Here is a 16,661-nt window from a genome sequence, read left to right as displayed (position 1 = left end):
ACCAACACACACACACACACACACGCACACACACACAACTATAACAAACAAACACAGTCTTCAGGTCTTTAAAGTTTAGAACTATAATGAACTGGTTTCTATAACTTATAATAAACATTTAACATGATCATATTAAATCATATCAAATGATTTAAAACTTTGGTAACACTTTATATTCAGGAACACATGCATAGAAGTAGCATACTAGCCCTTTATTAGTAATTATCAAGCACGTATTAACACCTTATTCTACATAACTGACAGTTATTCACACAACAACGCGTTCATGTCCTAGTTAATATAGTGAATACGTGTACCTTATTATAAAATGTTATAAAGCTCTGTTCTCGTTCACATTATCACATAGATCCCTGCCGTGGATGCTGATTAGGAAGCCACAGGAAGTCTTTGCCCTTGAGCAAGGTATCCCCACCCAGTTGGTGTCACAGAAGAGGACACAAGGGAGAGGACGATGGAGGCAGATGATCTGCTGTGGTGACCCCTAAAGGAGCGGACGATCTAATTGACTCTAAATGGGAACGCTCATTTACAAAACAGACATGGTGCTGCATTAAAGAAGATCTGAAACTTAGAAATGAAGTGACAGGAAGGGTACAGATTACAGACAATCCAGAATTGGTTTAGATTAAGTCCATTTCGGGCAGGGATTATCTCCTTTCTCTCTCTGCTTCTTGGTTAAAGTACGTCCACAGACGCAGCATATGGAGAAAATGTTTAATAAGTCTATTTTTAACATCCCTCTCCACCCGTGCACATGCAGCAGAACAAACTGCACTGTTTTTCTTCTCTTTTTATAACAACATCACTTTATGTCACTTGAAGATACTTTGGTTGGCCACATGAGAGCTTGAACATTTGTGCACCTGCGCTCATGTGTCTCTGCTTCACATGCTGCGGTCTGTGCTGTTTCTTTTTTTCTTTATTGTTTTTTGTGGAAGCTGCTGATGAAGATAACCATCATCCAGTAACCTGTCTTTGCTTTACTGCAGGAGGAGAGGATATATGAGGTTATTCAGAGGTCGTGAGGTTAAACGGGCTAAAATCTACGCTGTTTTTTGTTGTTATTTTATTGTAATTGGTACTAATAAACACCAATATTATCAGTTTTTATCTTTGTCTCTGATCAATGTCTTGATCTTTTACATTTGTGACAACAAAGGCTTTTCTTGTCCTTGAAGTAGATTTCCTGTTAAGAAACAAACAACTGCTTCTTACGACTCATACAAAACAAACTACATATTCATATTCTAATATTCTCCTTGTTTACATCTACAAACTGTAATAATAATAATAATGATATTTAAATAATCATGTCATTTATCCATCTCTGTGGCAACCTAACAAAAACTTATGAAGTTCATGCTGTACTGTACATATTTTGATTATATAACGTCTATAGTGTGTATTCGGTTGCATTTGTTTAACTTCATTGTCAATATTTTCCTTCTGTAACAATGGGATTAATAAAGGATTATCATATCTTAAACTAAAGAGTACATATGTAAAAAGTGTGGTTACATATTTTGGTGTACATATAACTTAGTATATATATCTAAGTGTAGAAATCAAAATCCTCTTCCCTGTCTGGCTTCAGGGATCAGGGATGGAATCATTCTGGCTTGAATCTGCTGGTTCTAACATCACAAGACCCTCAGCTACTAAAACTCTTCTTGGATCATGTGACGCAGTGGCATGTCATGCTGACCGAAGCCAAAATGTGATCACATGACTGACATGGCATCTCTCTCTTTCTGGACCGGCTCTCCGCCGACTTTCATCTGTATGCTCGACAGCGTGGCTTCAAACTGCAGCGTGGATCAATGCACAGCGCTGCTTACTCAGCCAGCGTGGAGGGCGGAGTTTGTTAAAAATACCAGCAGGAGTGGAAAAGAAAGAAAGTGAGAGAACCACAATGTTTGATTAATTATCTAAAAGAGGATATAGATTCAATATAGTGGAAGGGAATTAGGTCAAATTCTGGGACAGGTCAAGGGCTGGGGTGCCCCTGAGCAAGCCACCCAACCCCCACTGCTCCTTAGGTACCACTTTATGTGTTCACGTTTATGTGGTATGCATGGGCACTATTTGAAATATAAAATATTGTTTGGTAACTTGTATTTTATTCAGATGATGAAAATACCTTTGTTGGTTAATTTAACCATAAAAGTGATTGTTGACAGTTTGAATATCTGAATTCACTGCGGTTTTCAGATACCGCAGTAATTACGGTAATGCAACACGTGTTTGTGTAAACGTGTCGTCGGCGATAGACTCGGCGTTCTTTAAAAACGCTAAAGGGCCTTGAATTTATTTTTTTATATTCACACACTTTCAAGTATTTCAAGGACCCACGGGAACAAAAGAGAATGTGAAGGTTTTCAAGCAATATCGAACAAAGCAACAAGTGACCAGAGGTTCACTGGCTTGCACTTTTCGAGAAGTTGACGCTCCATGCGTATATTTGACTGAATGACTTGCAAATAACTCATTTGCAAGGTTCCTTCTTTGTACAGTCAACTGAGTTAACTGAGCGATAACAGAAACCTGGAAGATAAACGAATATCACATCAAAGTGTGGCTGCGTGTTAAGACCTTGGCTGCTGTTGAAGTGGTAGTCTGTCGGCAAAGGCGTGGAGCTGAGAGTCTCCAGGTGTTTCTGCAACATCTCCAACTCCTGACCCAGACCGGGTCGGTCAGAAGTGAAGAGTCGGTTCTGTTCGACGACTTCGCTGATCCTCTCCAGCAGCTGGGTCACACTGAGAGACACATTTAAATTACTCCACAAAGACAGAAGCAGTTTCCTTCAACAGACACGTCAACACAGTGTTCAACTCAGTGGTCATGTTGTGTTTCTGTTCCTGTGCTCTGGAAGGAAGTCGGAAGAAAAGGACTTTCAAAATGTAGCCTGCTGTTTTTCCAGGATCTCCAACCCTACCTTTAGTTGAGGAAGAGGAGGAGGTCTATTGTAGTTTATTGGTAAAATATGGTACCAGACACTAGCAAAGTATTCATAAGCTCCTGGACCAACAACATTTGTGTTCCATTCATTTTAACCTTGATACGAAACGACGACATGGATATTAAAGTTTGGACTGTATCAGCAAAGCAAATGTTTCTGGTGCTGCCCTCACATGGCCGCAAATTAGAATGCAGGTTTCAGGCACTAACTTATTGGCTTTACTTTCATATCAAGACACAACATCTTTCATCATAATGTCTACAGCATAAGGTTTTCACTGGGGATGAGACAAAATCACAATTTCAAGCTTATTTTCATGTTTTGTGAATAAAAAGGAAGGTGGATATTTCTTAATTGTTATATTAAGTGTTACTAATTGCTGCATTTTTCCCCACAAAGCTCCCTGACCACATTTTTGTCTCAGTGTTACCACAATTTAAGAGAACGATGAAAGAAACAGAAGTCTTCTCACGTGGAGTTCTTGTACTGCAGGAAGCCAAATTCATCCCTCTGTCCATCTGGGCACAGCGACTGCATGATGGGAATGATGCCAGCCGAGGTGAGCGGGGCAGCGCTGTAGAAGGCTGGACGTAAAAAGGAAAAGAGAGATCCACAGGAAGAGGAAGAGGATGTGGCAAGAGTAGAAGATGAGGAAGGAAAGAGGAGGATGACGATCAACAGGTTTATCATGGAGAAAGAAAGAAGGAAGCAGAGGGAGAAATTCTGTGTTAGAGAGGGAAAGGAAAGGAGGTGACAGACAAGCTAATGGTCAGAGAGGCTCCCACATGTCAACGGTGACGCTGCACAGAAACGTCCCCTGATATTCTGGCTGGACAGGGTCTTGATCATAGCCTGATGTTTCCATGGTTACTGTGCTACTGAGACAACTGCTGTACATGATTCGCCCACCATTACACTTCCTCCAACTCACTCTCTTCCTTCAATGTTATCCATATATATATCTTTTTGAGGAATAAAAGACTATTTGAATGACATGTGGTCAACTGAGAGTCTGCGTTTGACCTCACCACGATCTTCAGACTGTGGGAGGAAGCCAGAATATGTGAAATGCACACCTGGATGTGTTAATCTGACTTTGAGGAATTAGATTTTGTCCAATTTCAGTCCGAGGTATAGACATTCACATGAGCAGCCCTGCCTCCCGACTCTCCTCAACCCCCTGACCACTTTATTTTAAATTGATGTGGTGGGTGATGTTAGGCTTAGAGCTGAGGATACAGTTATTATTGACATCAGACCTCTCTAACCAGGTGAGCTGAGGGGAAAAGGGTTATCGAGTACAGGTGTTAAACACAGGATAGAGTCCATCATGACAGTATTAAGTACAGATCCAATTACGTGAGATGTACAGCCATTTATTAATATGAAGCACACTGGTAGAAAATGGACGTTTAAAGGGAAAGGAGCACAGAACGGCCTTAAATAATTCAGCCTGTTAAGGACTCTGCAGTTACAACAATGCAGTTAAGGCTCTTAGAAGCCAAAAAACAGAAATAATGCAGCCAAAATGTCATTTAAGGATTGTCAGCGACACTTTAAAATTTTCTTTAAAAGTGTGCGTATGTGTGTGTGTTTGGCTCCTTCAGTAGACACGCCCCCTTTCTGAACACAGAATGTTGATTTAAATGATTTATGACTTTACACACACCGTAAACAGGAATTCATGTGTAGATTAAATTACTCTCACCTCAGTCATTCAGTGGCTCATAAAACTATAATAATAAAAAATACTTTATATGAAGATGTTATTATGAGCTGCTGAGAAACTGAAATGTGCCTGCTCGCTGTCTCCCATGATTCATAGCAGTATTCAAGGTTAGGCTGACAAACATGTAGTGTACACACAAACACAAAAAGCACAAATCTGGAACACTTACACACTGGTCCATCCAAAATGTTGAGAACATGCACCATGCGCAGGAAAATAAAGTCATAAACAGAAGCCAGAGAGACAGAAGCAAAGATAGAACAGCAGAGGTGACGTAAAAGAAAAGACAAGAATCAGAATATATCGGGTGCTACAAGCAACAGTGAAAAAACAAACTAAAAAATGAGCATCATCAACTGAAAACAGTGCAATACGATAAAAAAGTGGCATAAGAACAAAAAGGTCACATGACAACAAACTAAGTGACAACAGATTTACAATAAAGCAAAGTCATTTGACCAGAAATGATGGGATCGTAATGAGGTTGACAACAATAAAAAGAAATGAGACACTTTCACGAGACTTATCCTCCTGCCGTCTCTGTCCGTGTCCCTTCTACTTTATCCGCTTACCTTCCTTGACGGGAATCGCTGGCTTCTTCTGCCGCAGACCCAGCAGGATGAAGAAGAGGACCAGCGGGATGAAGATCTCAAAGGCCAGCACCCACTGGATGGAAAGAAAGATGTGAAACTGTGAACTGTGAACTTTTGTGACTTCAGCACAATTATAACTTTGACTCAACAAAACATCAGAACATTGTAGTTGTTTTATCCCTGAGGGAATCAACATGGTCTAAAATGGTCTTTGTTTCAGACATGGGAAGCTCAATTCAGGTGCAGTTATTCATACATAAATTCTACAAACAACTAGAACCAGGAAACTAATCATGTCAAACTGAAATGCTATAATAGTGCTATTTACAGAGTATACGTACATGAGCTATGTCGTTGAGCAAATAACACACAATCACCAGTTATTTGTCTATTGATTTCCTTCGCAAAATCCACACGGGACTGAAAAGAAAAGAATCCGCTGTTGTGTATGTTCCCGCAATGCTGTCCATCAAAAACCCAGCAACCATGCCCACCCACCCCTCCATCCACTGTTGGAAGTTATGATTTTGTAACGTCTAGTAACTCAAAGATGATCTGTCTTCAAGGTTACGTTACAATCTTTCCAGGTCACTTGACGTCTACCTGCCCATGGATCACGCTGTGGAATTGATTGAGTGCATGTACTGTCACAAAGCAATCCATTCCAGCAGGGAGGCAGCGTGACGGATGTACAGTCTGCTGAACTTGCAATTTCCACTCACTGCTGCCACTGAAGAGACCATTTCTCAGAGTGGTCCGTCTTGCATTTGCAAATCTGTGTCACTATCTGTGCGCTGCACAGTAGAGACACTCAAGCAAACAAATTTGGGTGTGTTTACTGCTGTACTGTCTGTCCTAATATACACGCCACCTCATCAGGCTACAGCCTGTACCCATCTTTTACTTTCTTTGTTTGTGTTTTTCACCTGTGAAAACCTGTGGTTAAATCCTCGATTCCACCTTTGCTTTTGAAGGTCGAGATTGTGATGTCTTTTTGGGTCAATATTCGATTTAAAATCGAGATCGTGACACTCCTAGTTCTAATGTATTTCAGATCAACAAAATGTTGAGATCCTCTTTACTGGTTGTGCCAATCAATTCATTTGAAGATAAGCGACAGTGAAAGCAAGCACAAGAGAGAACTAGACTATGACATCATCCTTTTCCCAAAGTAGTGTATTGGCCGTATTCAAAAAAAAAATATGCAAGGCTGGTGTTAAGAGATATTTCCACTCTGGGACCTGTTTTCTAAAAATATTTTTTCTTATATACACACACACACACATTTTATTAATGCCCTTAGGGAAACTATTTCTCTGCATTTGCCCAATTCTAGAATTAGGAGCAGTGGGCTGCCACACTGTAACGCCCAGGGAGCAATGGGGGTTGGGTACCTTGCTAAAGTGTACCCCAGCCCTTCCGACCTGGTGGCAACTTTCCGGTTAGAAGCCAAGTTCCCTTTCCACTTGGCCACAGGCCGCCTTAGTGTTTTAGTGCTCCGAAAATGCCAGTTCTATACAGATAAAAAGCTATATTGCTATGCTTTTCTTGAAGTGTGTACTTTTTTGTACTCTGATAGCGGTCACATTCTTCAATAAATCTCACATAATCTTTCAAATAATCCCCAGTCTGTCTACTCCAGAGTGTGGATATCAAAACTGAGCCTGTTAGGACTAGTATGAGCTGTTTTCAGACACTTTGGGTCCCATCTGGTTTTATTGGCTGTGCTTTTATTTTATATCTACAGTATGTGCATACATTAACACACAAACTTTGAAATAGTGGAAATGGAAAGTTGTTTCCAAAACCACAAAATAGAGAGGAGAAAATTTGTGTCTGTTAAATACAAACCTTCACAGCACAAACCAACAGAGAGGTGTAATTGCTGATTTCCACTGGACGCGGAACGGCCGCGGAACGGCAGCGGCCCGGTAGCCGTTGCAAATCGCTTCCATTCTAATCAATGTGAGCATTCCCACCGGCCGCGCTGCGGCGCGGATCAGCAGCGGCCCAGAAGCGGTGCTGCTGCATCTCTGTTCCCCCACAACAACAATGCACAAGTTCAATTTTCAACATTTGCAAATACCTCGAGAGAAGTTTTCTTCAGAAAACCAGAAATGCTTCTAGGGTCTAAAGGCAAAAGGAGACATTGGGGTCCTCTTTGATACATCACAGGCTTCAGCCACTGACTGTGCAAACCGTTGTGTAACATTTTCACACAGAAGTACTGAACGCACACAAGGGGCAGTGGGCAACACTCATATGTATCTTTGCTCAAAGCAGACCTTGAAACAACAACCCTCCAATTAAAAGCCAAACTGCTGTGGGTACCAAGCACTTGTACTGTCATAGCACAGGTAAAGAACCAACAACAAGCACAAATAGTCAACCACGAAGGGACTCGAACCCTCAATCTTCTGATCCGAAGTCAGACGCCTTGTCCATTAGGCCACATGGTCCCATCATATGCACACAGTGGTGCGGTCAAAGAGGAGGCCACACACCCCGCCTTCCAAGTAAAGGCACTGTTCTCAGTCGAAATGCAAGCCTGACCCATGAGGAAGTAGGCACCACCTATATGACTCAAAGGCTATGGGTTCAAAGCCCACCGCTGTCTACTTTTTACAGATTCCTGTGTCGCTGAAGGAGCAAAAAAGAGGCTCTGTAGCGCAATGGACAGCGCATTGGACTTCTAGCTGATAAACACAGAAAGTGATTCAAAGGTTGTGGGTTCGAGTCCCACCAGAGTCAGTTCTTATGCGTCGACCATTGGGGTCCTCTTTGATACATCACAGACTTCAGCCACTGACTGTGCAAACCATTGTGTGACATTTTCACACAGAAGTACTGAACGCACACAAGGGGCAGTGGGCAACACTCATATGTATCTTTGCTCAAAGCAGACCTTGAAACAACAACCCTCCAATTAAAAGCCAAACTGCTGTGGGTACCAAGTACTTGTACTGTCATAGCACAGGTAAAGAACCAACAACAAGCACAAATAGTCAACCACGAAGGGACTCGAACCCTCAATCTTCTGATCCGAAGTCAGACGCCTTGTCCATTAGGCCACATGGTCCCGTCATTCGCACACAGTGGTGCGGTCACAGAGCAGGCCACACACCCCGCCTTCCAAGTAAAGGCACTGTTCTCAGTCGAAATGCAAGCCTGACCCATGAGGAAGTAGGCACCACCTATATGACTCAAAGGCTATGGGTTCAAAGACCACCGCTGTCTACTTTTTACAGATTCCTGTGTCGCTGAAGGAGAAAAAAAGAGGCTCTGTAGCGCAATGGACAGCGCATTGGACTTCTAGCTGATAAACACAGAAAGTGATTCAAAGGTTGTGGGTTCGAGTCCCACCAGAGTCAGTTCTTATGCATCGACCATTGGGGTCATCTTTGATACATCACAGACTTCAGCCACTGACTGTGCAAACCATTGTGTGACATTTTCACACAGAAGTACTGAACGCACACAAGGGGCAGTGGGCAACACTCATATGTATCTTTGCTCAAAGCAGACCTTGAAACAACAACCCTCCAATTAAAAGCCAAACTGCTGTGGGTACCAAGTACTTGTACTGTCATAGCACAGGTAAAGAACCAACAACAAGCACAAATTGTCAACCACGAAGGGACTCGAACCCTCAATCTTCTGATCCGAAGTCAGACGCCTTGTCCATTAGGCCACATGGTCCCGTCATTCGCACACAGTGGTGCGGTCACAGAGCAGGCCACACACCCCGCCTTCCAAGTAAAGGCACTGTTCTCAGTCGAAATGCAAGCCTGACCCATAAGGAAGTAGGCACCACCTATATGACTCAAAGGCTATGGGTTCAAAGACCACCGCTGTCTACTTTTTACAGATTCCTGTGTCGCTGAAGGAGAAAAAAAGAGGCTCTGTAGCGCAATGGACAGCGCATTGGACTTCTAGCTGATAAACACAGAAAGTGATTCAAAGGTTGTGGGTTCGAGTCCCACCAGAGTCAGTTCTTATGCATCGACCACATCCATTGGGGTTCTCTTTCATACATCACAGGCTTCAGCCACTGACTGTGCAAACCGTTGTGTGACATTTTCACACAGAAGTACTGAACGCACACAAGGGGCAGTGGGCAACACTCATATGTATCTTTGCTCAAAGCAGACCTTGAAACAACAACCCTCCAATTAAAAGCCAAACTGCTAAGGGTACCAAGCACTTGTACTGTCATAGAACAGGTAAAGAACCAACAACAAGCACAAATAGTCAACCACGAAGGGACTCAAACCCTCAATCTTCTGATCCGAAGTCAGACGCCTTGTCCATTAGGCCACATGGTCCCGTCCTTCGCACACAGTGGTGCGGTCAAAGAGCAGGCCACACACACCCACGCCTTCAAGTAAAGCACTTGTTCTCAGTCGAAATACCAAGCCACCGCATGAGGAAGTAGGCACCACTATGGCTCAAAGGCGGCTATGGGTTCAAAGACCACCGCTGTCTACTTTACAATTGCGTAAGCTGAAGGAGAAAAAAAAAATTTCTGTAAGCGCCAATGGACGGCGCGTGGACTTCTAGCTGATAAACACAGAAAGTGATTCCGGGTTGCGGGTTCGGAGTCCCACCAGAGTCGGTTCATGCGCCGACCCATCCGTTGGGGTCGTCTTTGATAGATCACAGGCCTTCCAGCCACTGACTGTGCAAACCGTTTGTGTGACATTTTCACACAGAGGTACTGAGCGCCACACAAGGGGCAGTGGGCAACTCATGTATCCTTTGCTCAAAGCAGACCTTGAGCAGCAGCACTCCAGTGGCCAGCTGCTGTGGGTACCAAGCACTTGTGCTGTCATGCTGGGTAAAGAACCAACAACAAGCACAAATAGTCAACCACGAAGGGACTCAAACCCTCAATCTTCTGATCCGAAGTCAGCCGCCTTGTCCATTAGGCCACATGGTCCCGTCCTTCGCACACAGTGGTGCGGTCAAAGAGCAGGCCACACACCCCGCCTTCCAAGTAAAGGCACTGTTCTCAGTCGAAATGCAAGCCTGCCCCATGAGGAAGTAGGCACCACCTATATGACTCAAAGGCTATGGGTTCAAAGCCCACCGCTGTCTACTTTTTACAGATTCCTGTGTGAAGGAAAAAAAAAGAAACCATAGCAAGCAATATGGACGGCGCGTTGGACTTCTAGCTGATAAACACCGCGAAAGTGATTCAAGGTTGTGGGTTGAGTCCCTGAAATCGGTGTATGCGCCGACCATCCATTGGGGTTCTCTTTCGCCACATCACGGCTGTACTGACTGTGCAAACCGTTGTGTGACATTTTCACACAAGAAGTACTGAACGCACACAAGGGGCGGTGGAGCAGCTTACTCATATGTATCTTTGCTCAAAGCAGACAGCGAAACAACAACCCTCAATTAAAGAAATAGAAAAGCTGCTAAGGGTACCAGCATGTACTGTCATAGAACAGGTAAAGAACCAACAACAAGCACAAATGAGTCAACCACGAGAGGACTCAAACCCTCAATCTTCTGATCGAGAAGTCAGGCGCCCCGTGCCAAACCCATGGTCCGTCATACCGCGCTTACACAGTGAATGCGGTCAAAGAGCAGGCCACACCCCCCGCCTTCCAAGTAAAGGCACTGTTCTCAGTCGAAATGCAAGCCTGACCCATGAGGAAGTAGGCACCACCTATATGACTCAAAGGCTATGGGTTCAAAGACCACCGCTGTCTACTTTTTACAGATTCCTGTGTCGCTGAAGGAGAAAAAAAGAGGCTCTGTAGCGCAATGGACAGCGCATTGGACTTCTAGCTGATAAACACAGAAAGTGATTCAAAGGTTGTGGGTTCGAGTCCCACCAGAGTCAGTTCTTATGCATCGACCATTGGGGTCATCTTTGATACATCACTGACTGTGCAAACCATTGTGTGACATTTTCACACAGAAGTACTGAACGCACACAAGGGGCAGTGGGCAACACTCATATGTATCTTTGCTCAAAGCAGACCTTGAAACAACAACCCTCCAATTAAAAGCCAAACTGCTGTGGGTACCAAGCACTTGTACTGTCATAGCACAGGTAAAGAACCAACAACAAGCACAAATAGTCAACCACGAAGGGACTCGAACCCTCAATCATCTGATCCGAAGTCAGACGCCTTGTCCATTAGGCCACATGGTCCCGTCGTTTGCACACAGTGGTGCGGTCACAGAGCAGGCCACACACCCCGCCTTCCAAGTAAAGGCACTGTTCTCAGTCGAAATGCAAGCCTGACCCATGAGGAAGTAGGCACCACCTATATGACTCAAAGGCTATGGGTTCAAAGACCACCGCTGTCTACTTTTTACAGATTCCTGTGTCGCTGAAGGAGAAAAAAAGAGGCTCTGTAGCGCAATGGACAGCGCATTGGACTTCTAGCTGATAAACACAGAAAGTGATTCAAAGGTTGTGGGTTCGAGTCCCACCAGAGTCAGTTCTTATGCATCGACCACATCCATTGGGGTCGTCTTTGATAGATCACAGGCTTCAGCCACTGACTGTGCAAACCGTTGTGTGACATTTTCACACAGAAGTACTGAACGCACACAAGGGGCAGTGGGCAACACTCATATGTATCTTTGCTCAAAGCAGACCTTGAAACAACAACCCTCCAATTAAAAGCCAAACTGCTGTGGGTACCAAGCACTTGTACTGTCATAGAACAGGTAAAGAACCAACAACAAGCACAAATAGCCAACCACGAAGGGACTCGAACCCTCAATCTTCTGATCCGAAGTCAGACGCCTTGTCCATTAGGCCACATGGTCCCGTCATTCGCACACAATGGTGCGGTCAAAGAGCAGGCCACACACCAGCAAAATCAAGTTCTCAATGCAAGCCTGACCTATGAGTGAAGTAGGCACCTTATATGGACTAAAGAAGACCACCACTGTTCACTTTTACAGATTCAAAGCCAAGCTGAGAAAAAAGAGGCTCTGTGAAAGAATGGACAGCTTATTGACTTCTATTGATAAACACAGAAAGACCAAAGGTTGTGGGTTCGAAGTCCCACCAGAGTTTTAGTTTCGGCGCATCGACTACAATCCATTAACCTCATACATCACAGGCTTCAGCCACTGACTGTGCAAAACCGCCAGTGACATTTTCACACAGAAGTACTGAACGGCAATTTTCAAGGGGCAGTGGGCAACATGTATCTTGCTCAAAGCAGACCTTGAAACAACAACCTCCAATTAAAAGCTAAACTGCTGTGGGTACCAAGCACTTGTACTGTCATAGCACAGGTAAAGAACCAACAACAAGCACAAATAGCCAACCACGAAGGGACTCGAACCCTTAATCTTCTGATCCGAAGTCAGACGCCTTGTCCATTAGGCCACATGGTCCCGTCATTCGCACACAATGGTGCGGTCAAAGAGCAGGCCACACACCCCGCCTTCCAAGTAAAGGCACTACCTTTGAAGTCGAATGCAAGCCTGACTCCATGAGGAAGTAGGTACCACCTACACTTGCTATGGGTTCAAAGCCCACCGCTGTCTTTTACAGATTCCTGTGTCGCTGAAGGAGAAAAAAAGAGGCTCTGTAGCGCAATGGACAGCGCATTGGACTTCTAGCTGATAAATACAGAAAGTGATTCAAAGGTTGTGGGTTCGAGTTCCACCAGAGTCAGTTCTTATGCATCGACCACATCCATTGGGGTCCTCTTTCATACATAACAGGCTTCAGCCACTGACTGTGCAAACCGTTGTGTGACATTTTCACACAGAAGTACTGAACGCACACAAGGGGCAGTGGGCAACACTCATATGTATCTTTGCTCAAAGCAGACCTTGTAACAACAACCCTCCAATTAAAAGCCAAACTGCTGTGGGTACCAAGCACTTGTACTGTCATAGCACAGGTAAAGAACCAACAACAAGCACAAATAGTCAATCACGAAGGGACTCGAACCTTCAATCTCCTGATCCGAAGTCAGACCCCTTGTCCATTAGGCCACATGGTCCCGTCGTTTGCACACAGTGGTGCGGTCAAAGAGCAGGCCACACACCCCGCCTTCCAAGTAAAGGCACTGTTCTAAGTCGAAATGCAAGCCTGACCCATGAGGAAGTAGGCACCACCTATATGACTCAAAGGCTATGGGTTCAAAGCCCACCGCTGTCTACTTTTTACAGATTCCTGTGTCGCTGAAGGAGCAAAAAAGAGGCTCTGTAGCGCAATGGACAGCGCATTGGACTTCTAGCTGATAAACACAGAAAGTGATTCAAAGGTTGTGGGTTCGAGTCCCACCAGAGTCAGTTCTTATGCATCGACCATTGGGGTCCTCTTTGATACATCACAGACTTCAGCCACTGACTGTGCAAACCATTGTGTGACATTTTCACACAGAAGTACTGAACGCACACAAGGGGCAGTGGGCAACACTCATATGTATCTTTGCTCAAAGCAGACCTTGAAACAACAACCCTCCAATTAAAAGCCAAACTGCTGTGGGTACCAAGCACTTGTAGTGTCATAGCACAGGTAAAGAACCAACAACAAGCACAAATAGCCAACCACGAAGGGACTCGAACCCTCAATCTTCGGATCCGAAGTCAGACGCCTTGTCCATTAGGCCACATGGTCTTGTCGTTTGCACACAGTGGTGCGGTCAAAGAGCAGGCCACACACCCCGCCTTCCAAGTAAAGGCACTGTTCTCAGTCGAAATGCAAGCCTGACCCATGAGGAAGTAGGCACCACCTATATGACTCAAAGGCTATGGGTTCAAAGACCACCGCTGTCTACTTTTTACAGATTCCTGTGTCGCTGAAGGAGAAAAAAAGAGGCTCTGTAGCGCAATGGACAGCGCATTGGACTTCTAGCTGATAAACACAGAAAGTGATTCAAAGGTTGTGGGTTCGAGTCCCACCAGAGTCAGTTCTTATGCATCGACCATTGGGGTCATCTTTGATACATCACAGACTTCAGCCACTGACTGTGCAAACCATTGTGTGACATTTTCACACAGAAGTACTGAACGCACACAAGGGGCAGTGGGCAACACTCATATGTATCTTTGCTCAAAGCAGACCTTGAAACAACAACCCTCCAATTAAAAGCCAAACTGCTGTGGGTACCAAGTACTTGTACTGTCATAGCACAGGTAAAGAACCAACAACAAGCACAAATTGTCAACCACGAAGGGACTCGAACCCTCAATCTTCTGATCCGAAGTCAGACGCCTTGTCCATTAGGCCACATGGTCCCGTCATTCGCACACAGTGGTGCGGTCACAGAGCAGGCCACACACCCCGCCTTCCAAGTAAAGGCACTGTTCTCAGTCGAAATGCAAGCCTGACCCATAAGGAAGTAGGCACCACCTATATGACTCAAAGGCTATGGGTTCAAAGACCACCGCTGTCTACTTTTTACAGATTCCTGTGTCGCTGAAGGAGAAAAAAAGAGGCTCTGTAGCGCAATGGACAGCGCATTGGACTTCTAGCTGATAAACACAGAAAGTGATTCAAAGGTTGTGGGTTCGAGTCCCACCAGAGTCAGTTCTTATGCATCGACCACATCCATTGGGGTTCTCTTTCATACATCACAGGCTTCAGCCACTGACTGTGCAAACCGTTGTGTGACATTTTCACACAGAAGTACTGAACGCACACAAGGGGCAGTGGGCAACACTCATATGTATCTTTGCTCAAAGCAGACCTTGAAACAACAACCCTCCAATTAAAAGCCAAACTGCTAAGGGTACCAAGCACTTGTACTGTCATAGAACAGGTAAAGAACCAACAACAAGCACAAATAGTCAACCACGAAGGGACTCAAACCCTCAATCTTCTGATCCGAAGTCAGACGCCTTGTCCATTAGGCCACATGGTCCCGTCCTTCGCACACAGTGGTGCGGTCAAAGAGCAGGCCACACACCCCGCCTTCCAAGTAAAGGCACTGTTCTCAGTCGAAATGCAAGCCTGACCCATGAGGAAGTAGGCACCACCTATATGACTCAAAGGCTATGGGTTCAAAGCCCACCGCTGTCTACTTTTTACAGATTCCTGTGTCGCTGAAGGAGAAAAAAAGAGGCTCTGTAGCGCAATGGACAGCGCATTGGACTTCTACCTGATAAACACAGAAAATGATTCAAAGGTTGTGGGTTCGAGTCCCACCAGAGTCAGTTCTTATGCATCGACCACATCCATTGGGGTCCTCTTTGATACATCACAGGCTTCAGCCACTGACTGTGCAAACCGTTGTGTGACATTTTCACACAGAAGTACTGAACGCACACAAGGGGCAGTGGGCAACACTCATATGTATCTTTGCTCAAAGCAGACCTTGAAACAACAACCCTCCAATTAAAAGCCAAACTGCTGTGGGTACCAAGCACTTGTACTGTCATAGCACAGGTAAAGAACCAACAACACGCACAAATAGCCAACCACGAAGGGACTCGAACCCTCAATCTTCTGATCCGAAGTCAGACGCCTTGTCCATTAGGCCACATGGTCTTGTCGTTTGCACACAGTGGTGCGGTCAAAGAGCAGGCCACACACCCCGCCTTCCAAGTAAAGGCACTGTTCTCAGTCGAAATGCAAGCCTGACCCATGAGGAAGTAGGCACCACCTATATGACTCAAAGGCTATGGGTTCAAAGACCACCGCTGTCTACTTTTTACAGATTCCTGTGTCGCTGAAGGAGAAAATAAGAGGCTCTGTAGCGCAATGGACAGCGCATTGGACTTCTAGCTGATAAACACAGAAAGTGATTCAAAGGTTGTGGGTTCGAGTCCCACCACAGTCAGTTCTTATGCATCGACCACATCCATTGGGGTCCTCTTTGATACATCACAGGCTTCAGCCACTGACTGTGCAAACCGTTGTGTGACATTTTCACACAGAAGTACTGAACGCCCACAAGGGGCAGTGGGCAACACTCATATGTATCTTTGCTCAAAGCAGACCTTGAAACAACAACCCTCCAATTAAAAGCCAAACTGCTGTGGGTACCAAGCACTTGTACTGTCATAGCACAGGTAAAGAACCAACAACAAGCACAAATAGCCAACCACGAAGGGACTCGAACCCTCAATCTTCTGATCCGAAGTCAGACGCCTTGTCCATTAGGCCACATGGTCCCGTCATTCGCACACAGTGGTGCGGTCACAGAGCAGGCCACACACCCCGCCTTCCAAGTAAAGGCACTGTTCTCAGTCGAAATGCAAGCCTGACCCATAAGGAAGTAGGCACCACCTATATGACTCAAAGGCTATGGGTTCAAAGACCACCGCTGTCTACTTTTTACAGATTCCTGTGTCGCTGAAGGAGAAAAAAAGAGGCTCTGTAGCGCAATGGACAGCGCATTGGACTTCTAGCTGATAAACACAG

The 16,661-nt window shown here is 44.9% G+C and overlaps 1 protein-coding gene and 22 non-coding genes across 23 annotated transcripts; 11 read left to right on the top strand and 12 right to left on the bottom strand.

Annotated features, from left to right (window-relative positions):
• Positions 1–2,461: 2,461 nt before the first annotated feature.
• On the bottom strand, positions 2,462–5,375 carry LOC122761510 (ATP-binding cassette sub-family A member 2-like; the record flags this gene model as incomplete). Its single annotated transcript, XM_044016766.1, has 4 exons — positions 2,462–2,777; positions 3,453–3,564; positions 4,879–4,881; positions 5,282–5,375. Coding segments are annotated over 4 exons (480 nt in total), but the record flags the coding sequence as incomplete, so codon positions are not given.
• A 2,313-nt stretch (positions 5,376–7,688) lies between these two features.
• Positions 7,689–7,761, bottom strand: trnar-ucg. Its single transcript has one exon. It is a non-coding gene; the product is annotated as a tRNA-Arg (tRNA).
• A 199-nt stretch (positions 7,762–7,960) lies between these two features.
• On the top strand, positions 7,961–8,053 carry trnar-ucu. The gene is made up of 2 exons: positions 7,961–7,997; positions 8,018–8,053. It is a non-coding gene; the product is annotated as a tRNA-Arg (tRNA).
• Positions 8,054–8,308: 255 nt separating this feature from the next.
• trnar-ucg lies at positions 8,309–8,381 on the bottom strand. Its single transcript has one exon. It is a non-coding gene; the product is annotated as a tRNA-Arg (tRNA).
• Positions 8,382–8,580: 199 nt separating this feature from the next.
• Positions 8,581–8,673, top strand: trnar-ucu. Its single transcript has 2 exons — positions 8,581–8,617; positions 8,638–8,673. It is a non-coding gene; the product is annotated as a tRNA-Arg (tRNA).
• A 255-nt stretch (positions 8,674–8,928) lies between these two features.
• Positions 8,929–9,001, bottom strand: trnar-ucg. The gene has a single exon. It is a non-coding gene; the product is annotated as a tRNA-Arg (tRNA).
• A 199-nt stretch (positions 9,002–9,200) lies between these two features.
• trnar-ucu lies at positions 9,201–9,293 on the top strand. The gene is made up of 2 exons: positions 9,201–9,237; positions 9,258–9,293. It is a non-coding gene; the product is annotated as a tRNA-Arg (tRNA).
• A 261-nt stretch (positions 9,294–9,554) lies between these two features.
• Positions 9,555–9,627, bottom strand: trnar-ucg. The gene has a single exon. It is a non-coding gene; the product is annotated as a tRNA-Arg (tRNA).
• A 1,436-nt stretch (positions 9,628–11,063) lies between these two features.
• Positions 11,064–11,156, top strand: trnar-ucu. The gene is made up of 2 exons: positions 11,064–11,100; positions 11,121–11,156. It is a non-coding gene; the product is annotated as a tRNA-Arg (tRNA).
• Positions 11,157–11,398: 242 nt separating this feature from the next.
• trnar-ucg lies at positions 11,399–11,471 on the bottom strand. The gene has a single exon. It is a non-coding gene; the product is annotated as a tRNA-Arg (tRNA).
• Positions 11,472–11,670: 199 nt separating this feature from the next.
• On the top strand, positions 11,671–11,763 carry trnar-ucu. Its single transcript has 2 exons — positions 11,671–11,707; positions 11,728–11,763. It is a non-coding gene; the product is annotated as a tRNA-Arg (tRNA).
• Positions 11,764–12,024: 261 nt separating this feature from the next.
• Positions 12,025–12,097, bottom strand: trnar-ucg. The gene has a single exon. It is a non-coding gene; the product is annotated as a tRNA-Arg (tRNA).
• Positions 12,098–12,603: 506 nt separating this feature from the next.
• trnar-ucg lies at positions 12,604–12,676 on the bottom strand. Its single transcript has one exon. It is a non-coding gene; the product is annotated as a tRNA-Arg (tRNA).
• Positions 12,677–12,866: 190 nt separating this feature from the next.
• On the top strand, positions 12,867–12,959 carry trnar-ucu. Its single transcript has 2 exons — positions 12,867–12,903; positions 12,924–12,959. It is a non-coding gene; the product is annotated as a tRNA-Arg (tRNA).
• Positions 12,960–13,492: 533 nt separating this feature from the next.
• trnar-ucu lies at positions 13,493–13,585 on the top strand. The gene is made up of 2 exons: positions 13,493–13,529; positions 13,550–13,585. It is a non-coding gene; the product is annotated as a tRNA-Arg (tRNA).
• A 527-nt stretch (positions 13,586–14,112) lies between these two features.
• trnar-ucu lies at positions 14,113–14,205 on the top strand. The gene is made up of 2 exons: positions 14,113–14,149; positions 14,170–14,205. It is a non-coding gene; the product is annotated as a tRNA-Arg (tRNA).
• Positions 14,206–14,460: 255 nt separating this feature from the next.
• On the bottom strand, positions 14,461–14,533 carry trnar-ucg. Its single transcript has one exon. It is a non-coding gene; the product is annotated as a tRNA-Arg (tRNA).
• Positions 14,534–14,732: 199 nt separating this feature from the next.
• Positions 14,733–14,825, top strand: trnar-ucu. The gene is made up of 2 exons: positions 14,733–14,769; positions 14,790–14,825. It is a non-coding gene; the product is annotated as a tRNA-Arg (tRNA).
• A 261-nt stretch (positions 14,826–15,086) lies between these two features.
• On the bottom strand, positions 15,087–15,159 carry trnar-ucg. The gene has a single exon. It is a non-coding gene; the product is annotated as a tRNA-Arg (tRNA).
• A 199-nt stretch (positions 15,160–15,358) lies between these two features.
• Positions 15,359–15,451, top strand: trnar-ucu. The gene is made up of 2 exons: positions 15,359–15,395; positions 15,416–15,451. It is a non-coding gene; the product is annotated as a tRNA-Arg (tRNA).
• A 261-nt stretch (positions 15,452–15,712) lies between these two features.
• trnar-ucg lies at positions 15,713–15,785 on the bottom strand. Its single transcript has one exon. It is a non-coding gene; the product is annotated as a tRNA-Arg (tRNA).
• A 199-nt stretch (positions 15,786–15,984) lies between these two features.
• Positions 15,985–16,077, top strand: trnar-ucu. The gene is made up of 2 exons: positions 15,985–16,021; positions 16,042–16,077. It is a non-coding gene; the product is annotated as a tRNA-Arg (tRNA).
• A 261-nt stretch (positions 16,078–16,338) lies between these two features.
• On the bottom strand, positions 16,339–16,411 carry trnar-ucg. The gene has a single exon. It is a non-coding gene; the product is annotated as a tRNA-Arg (tRNA).
• Positions 16,412–16,661: the final 250 nt, after the last annotated feature.

This window comes from Solea senegalensis, unplaced genomic scaffold (assembly GCF_019176455.1).
Source record: "Solea senegalensis isolate Sse05_10M unplaced genomic scaffold, IFAPA_SoseM_1 scf7180000014775, whole genome shotgun sequence".
Taxonomy (NCBI): Eukaryota; Metazoa; Chordata; class Actinopteri; order Pleuronectiformes; family Soleidae; genus Solea; species Solea senegalensis.
Note: the sequence above shows the minus strand (reverse complement) of the source record. Positions and strands in the feature narration are given on the sequence as shown.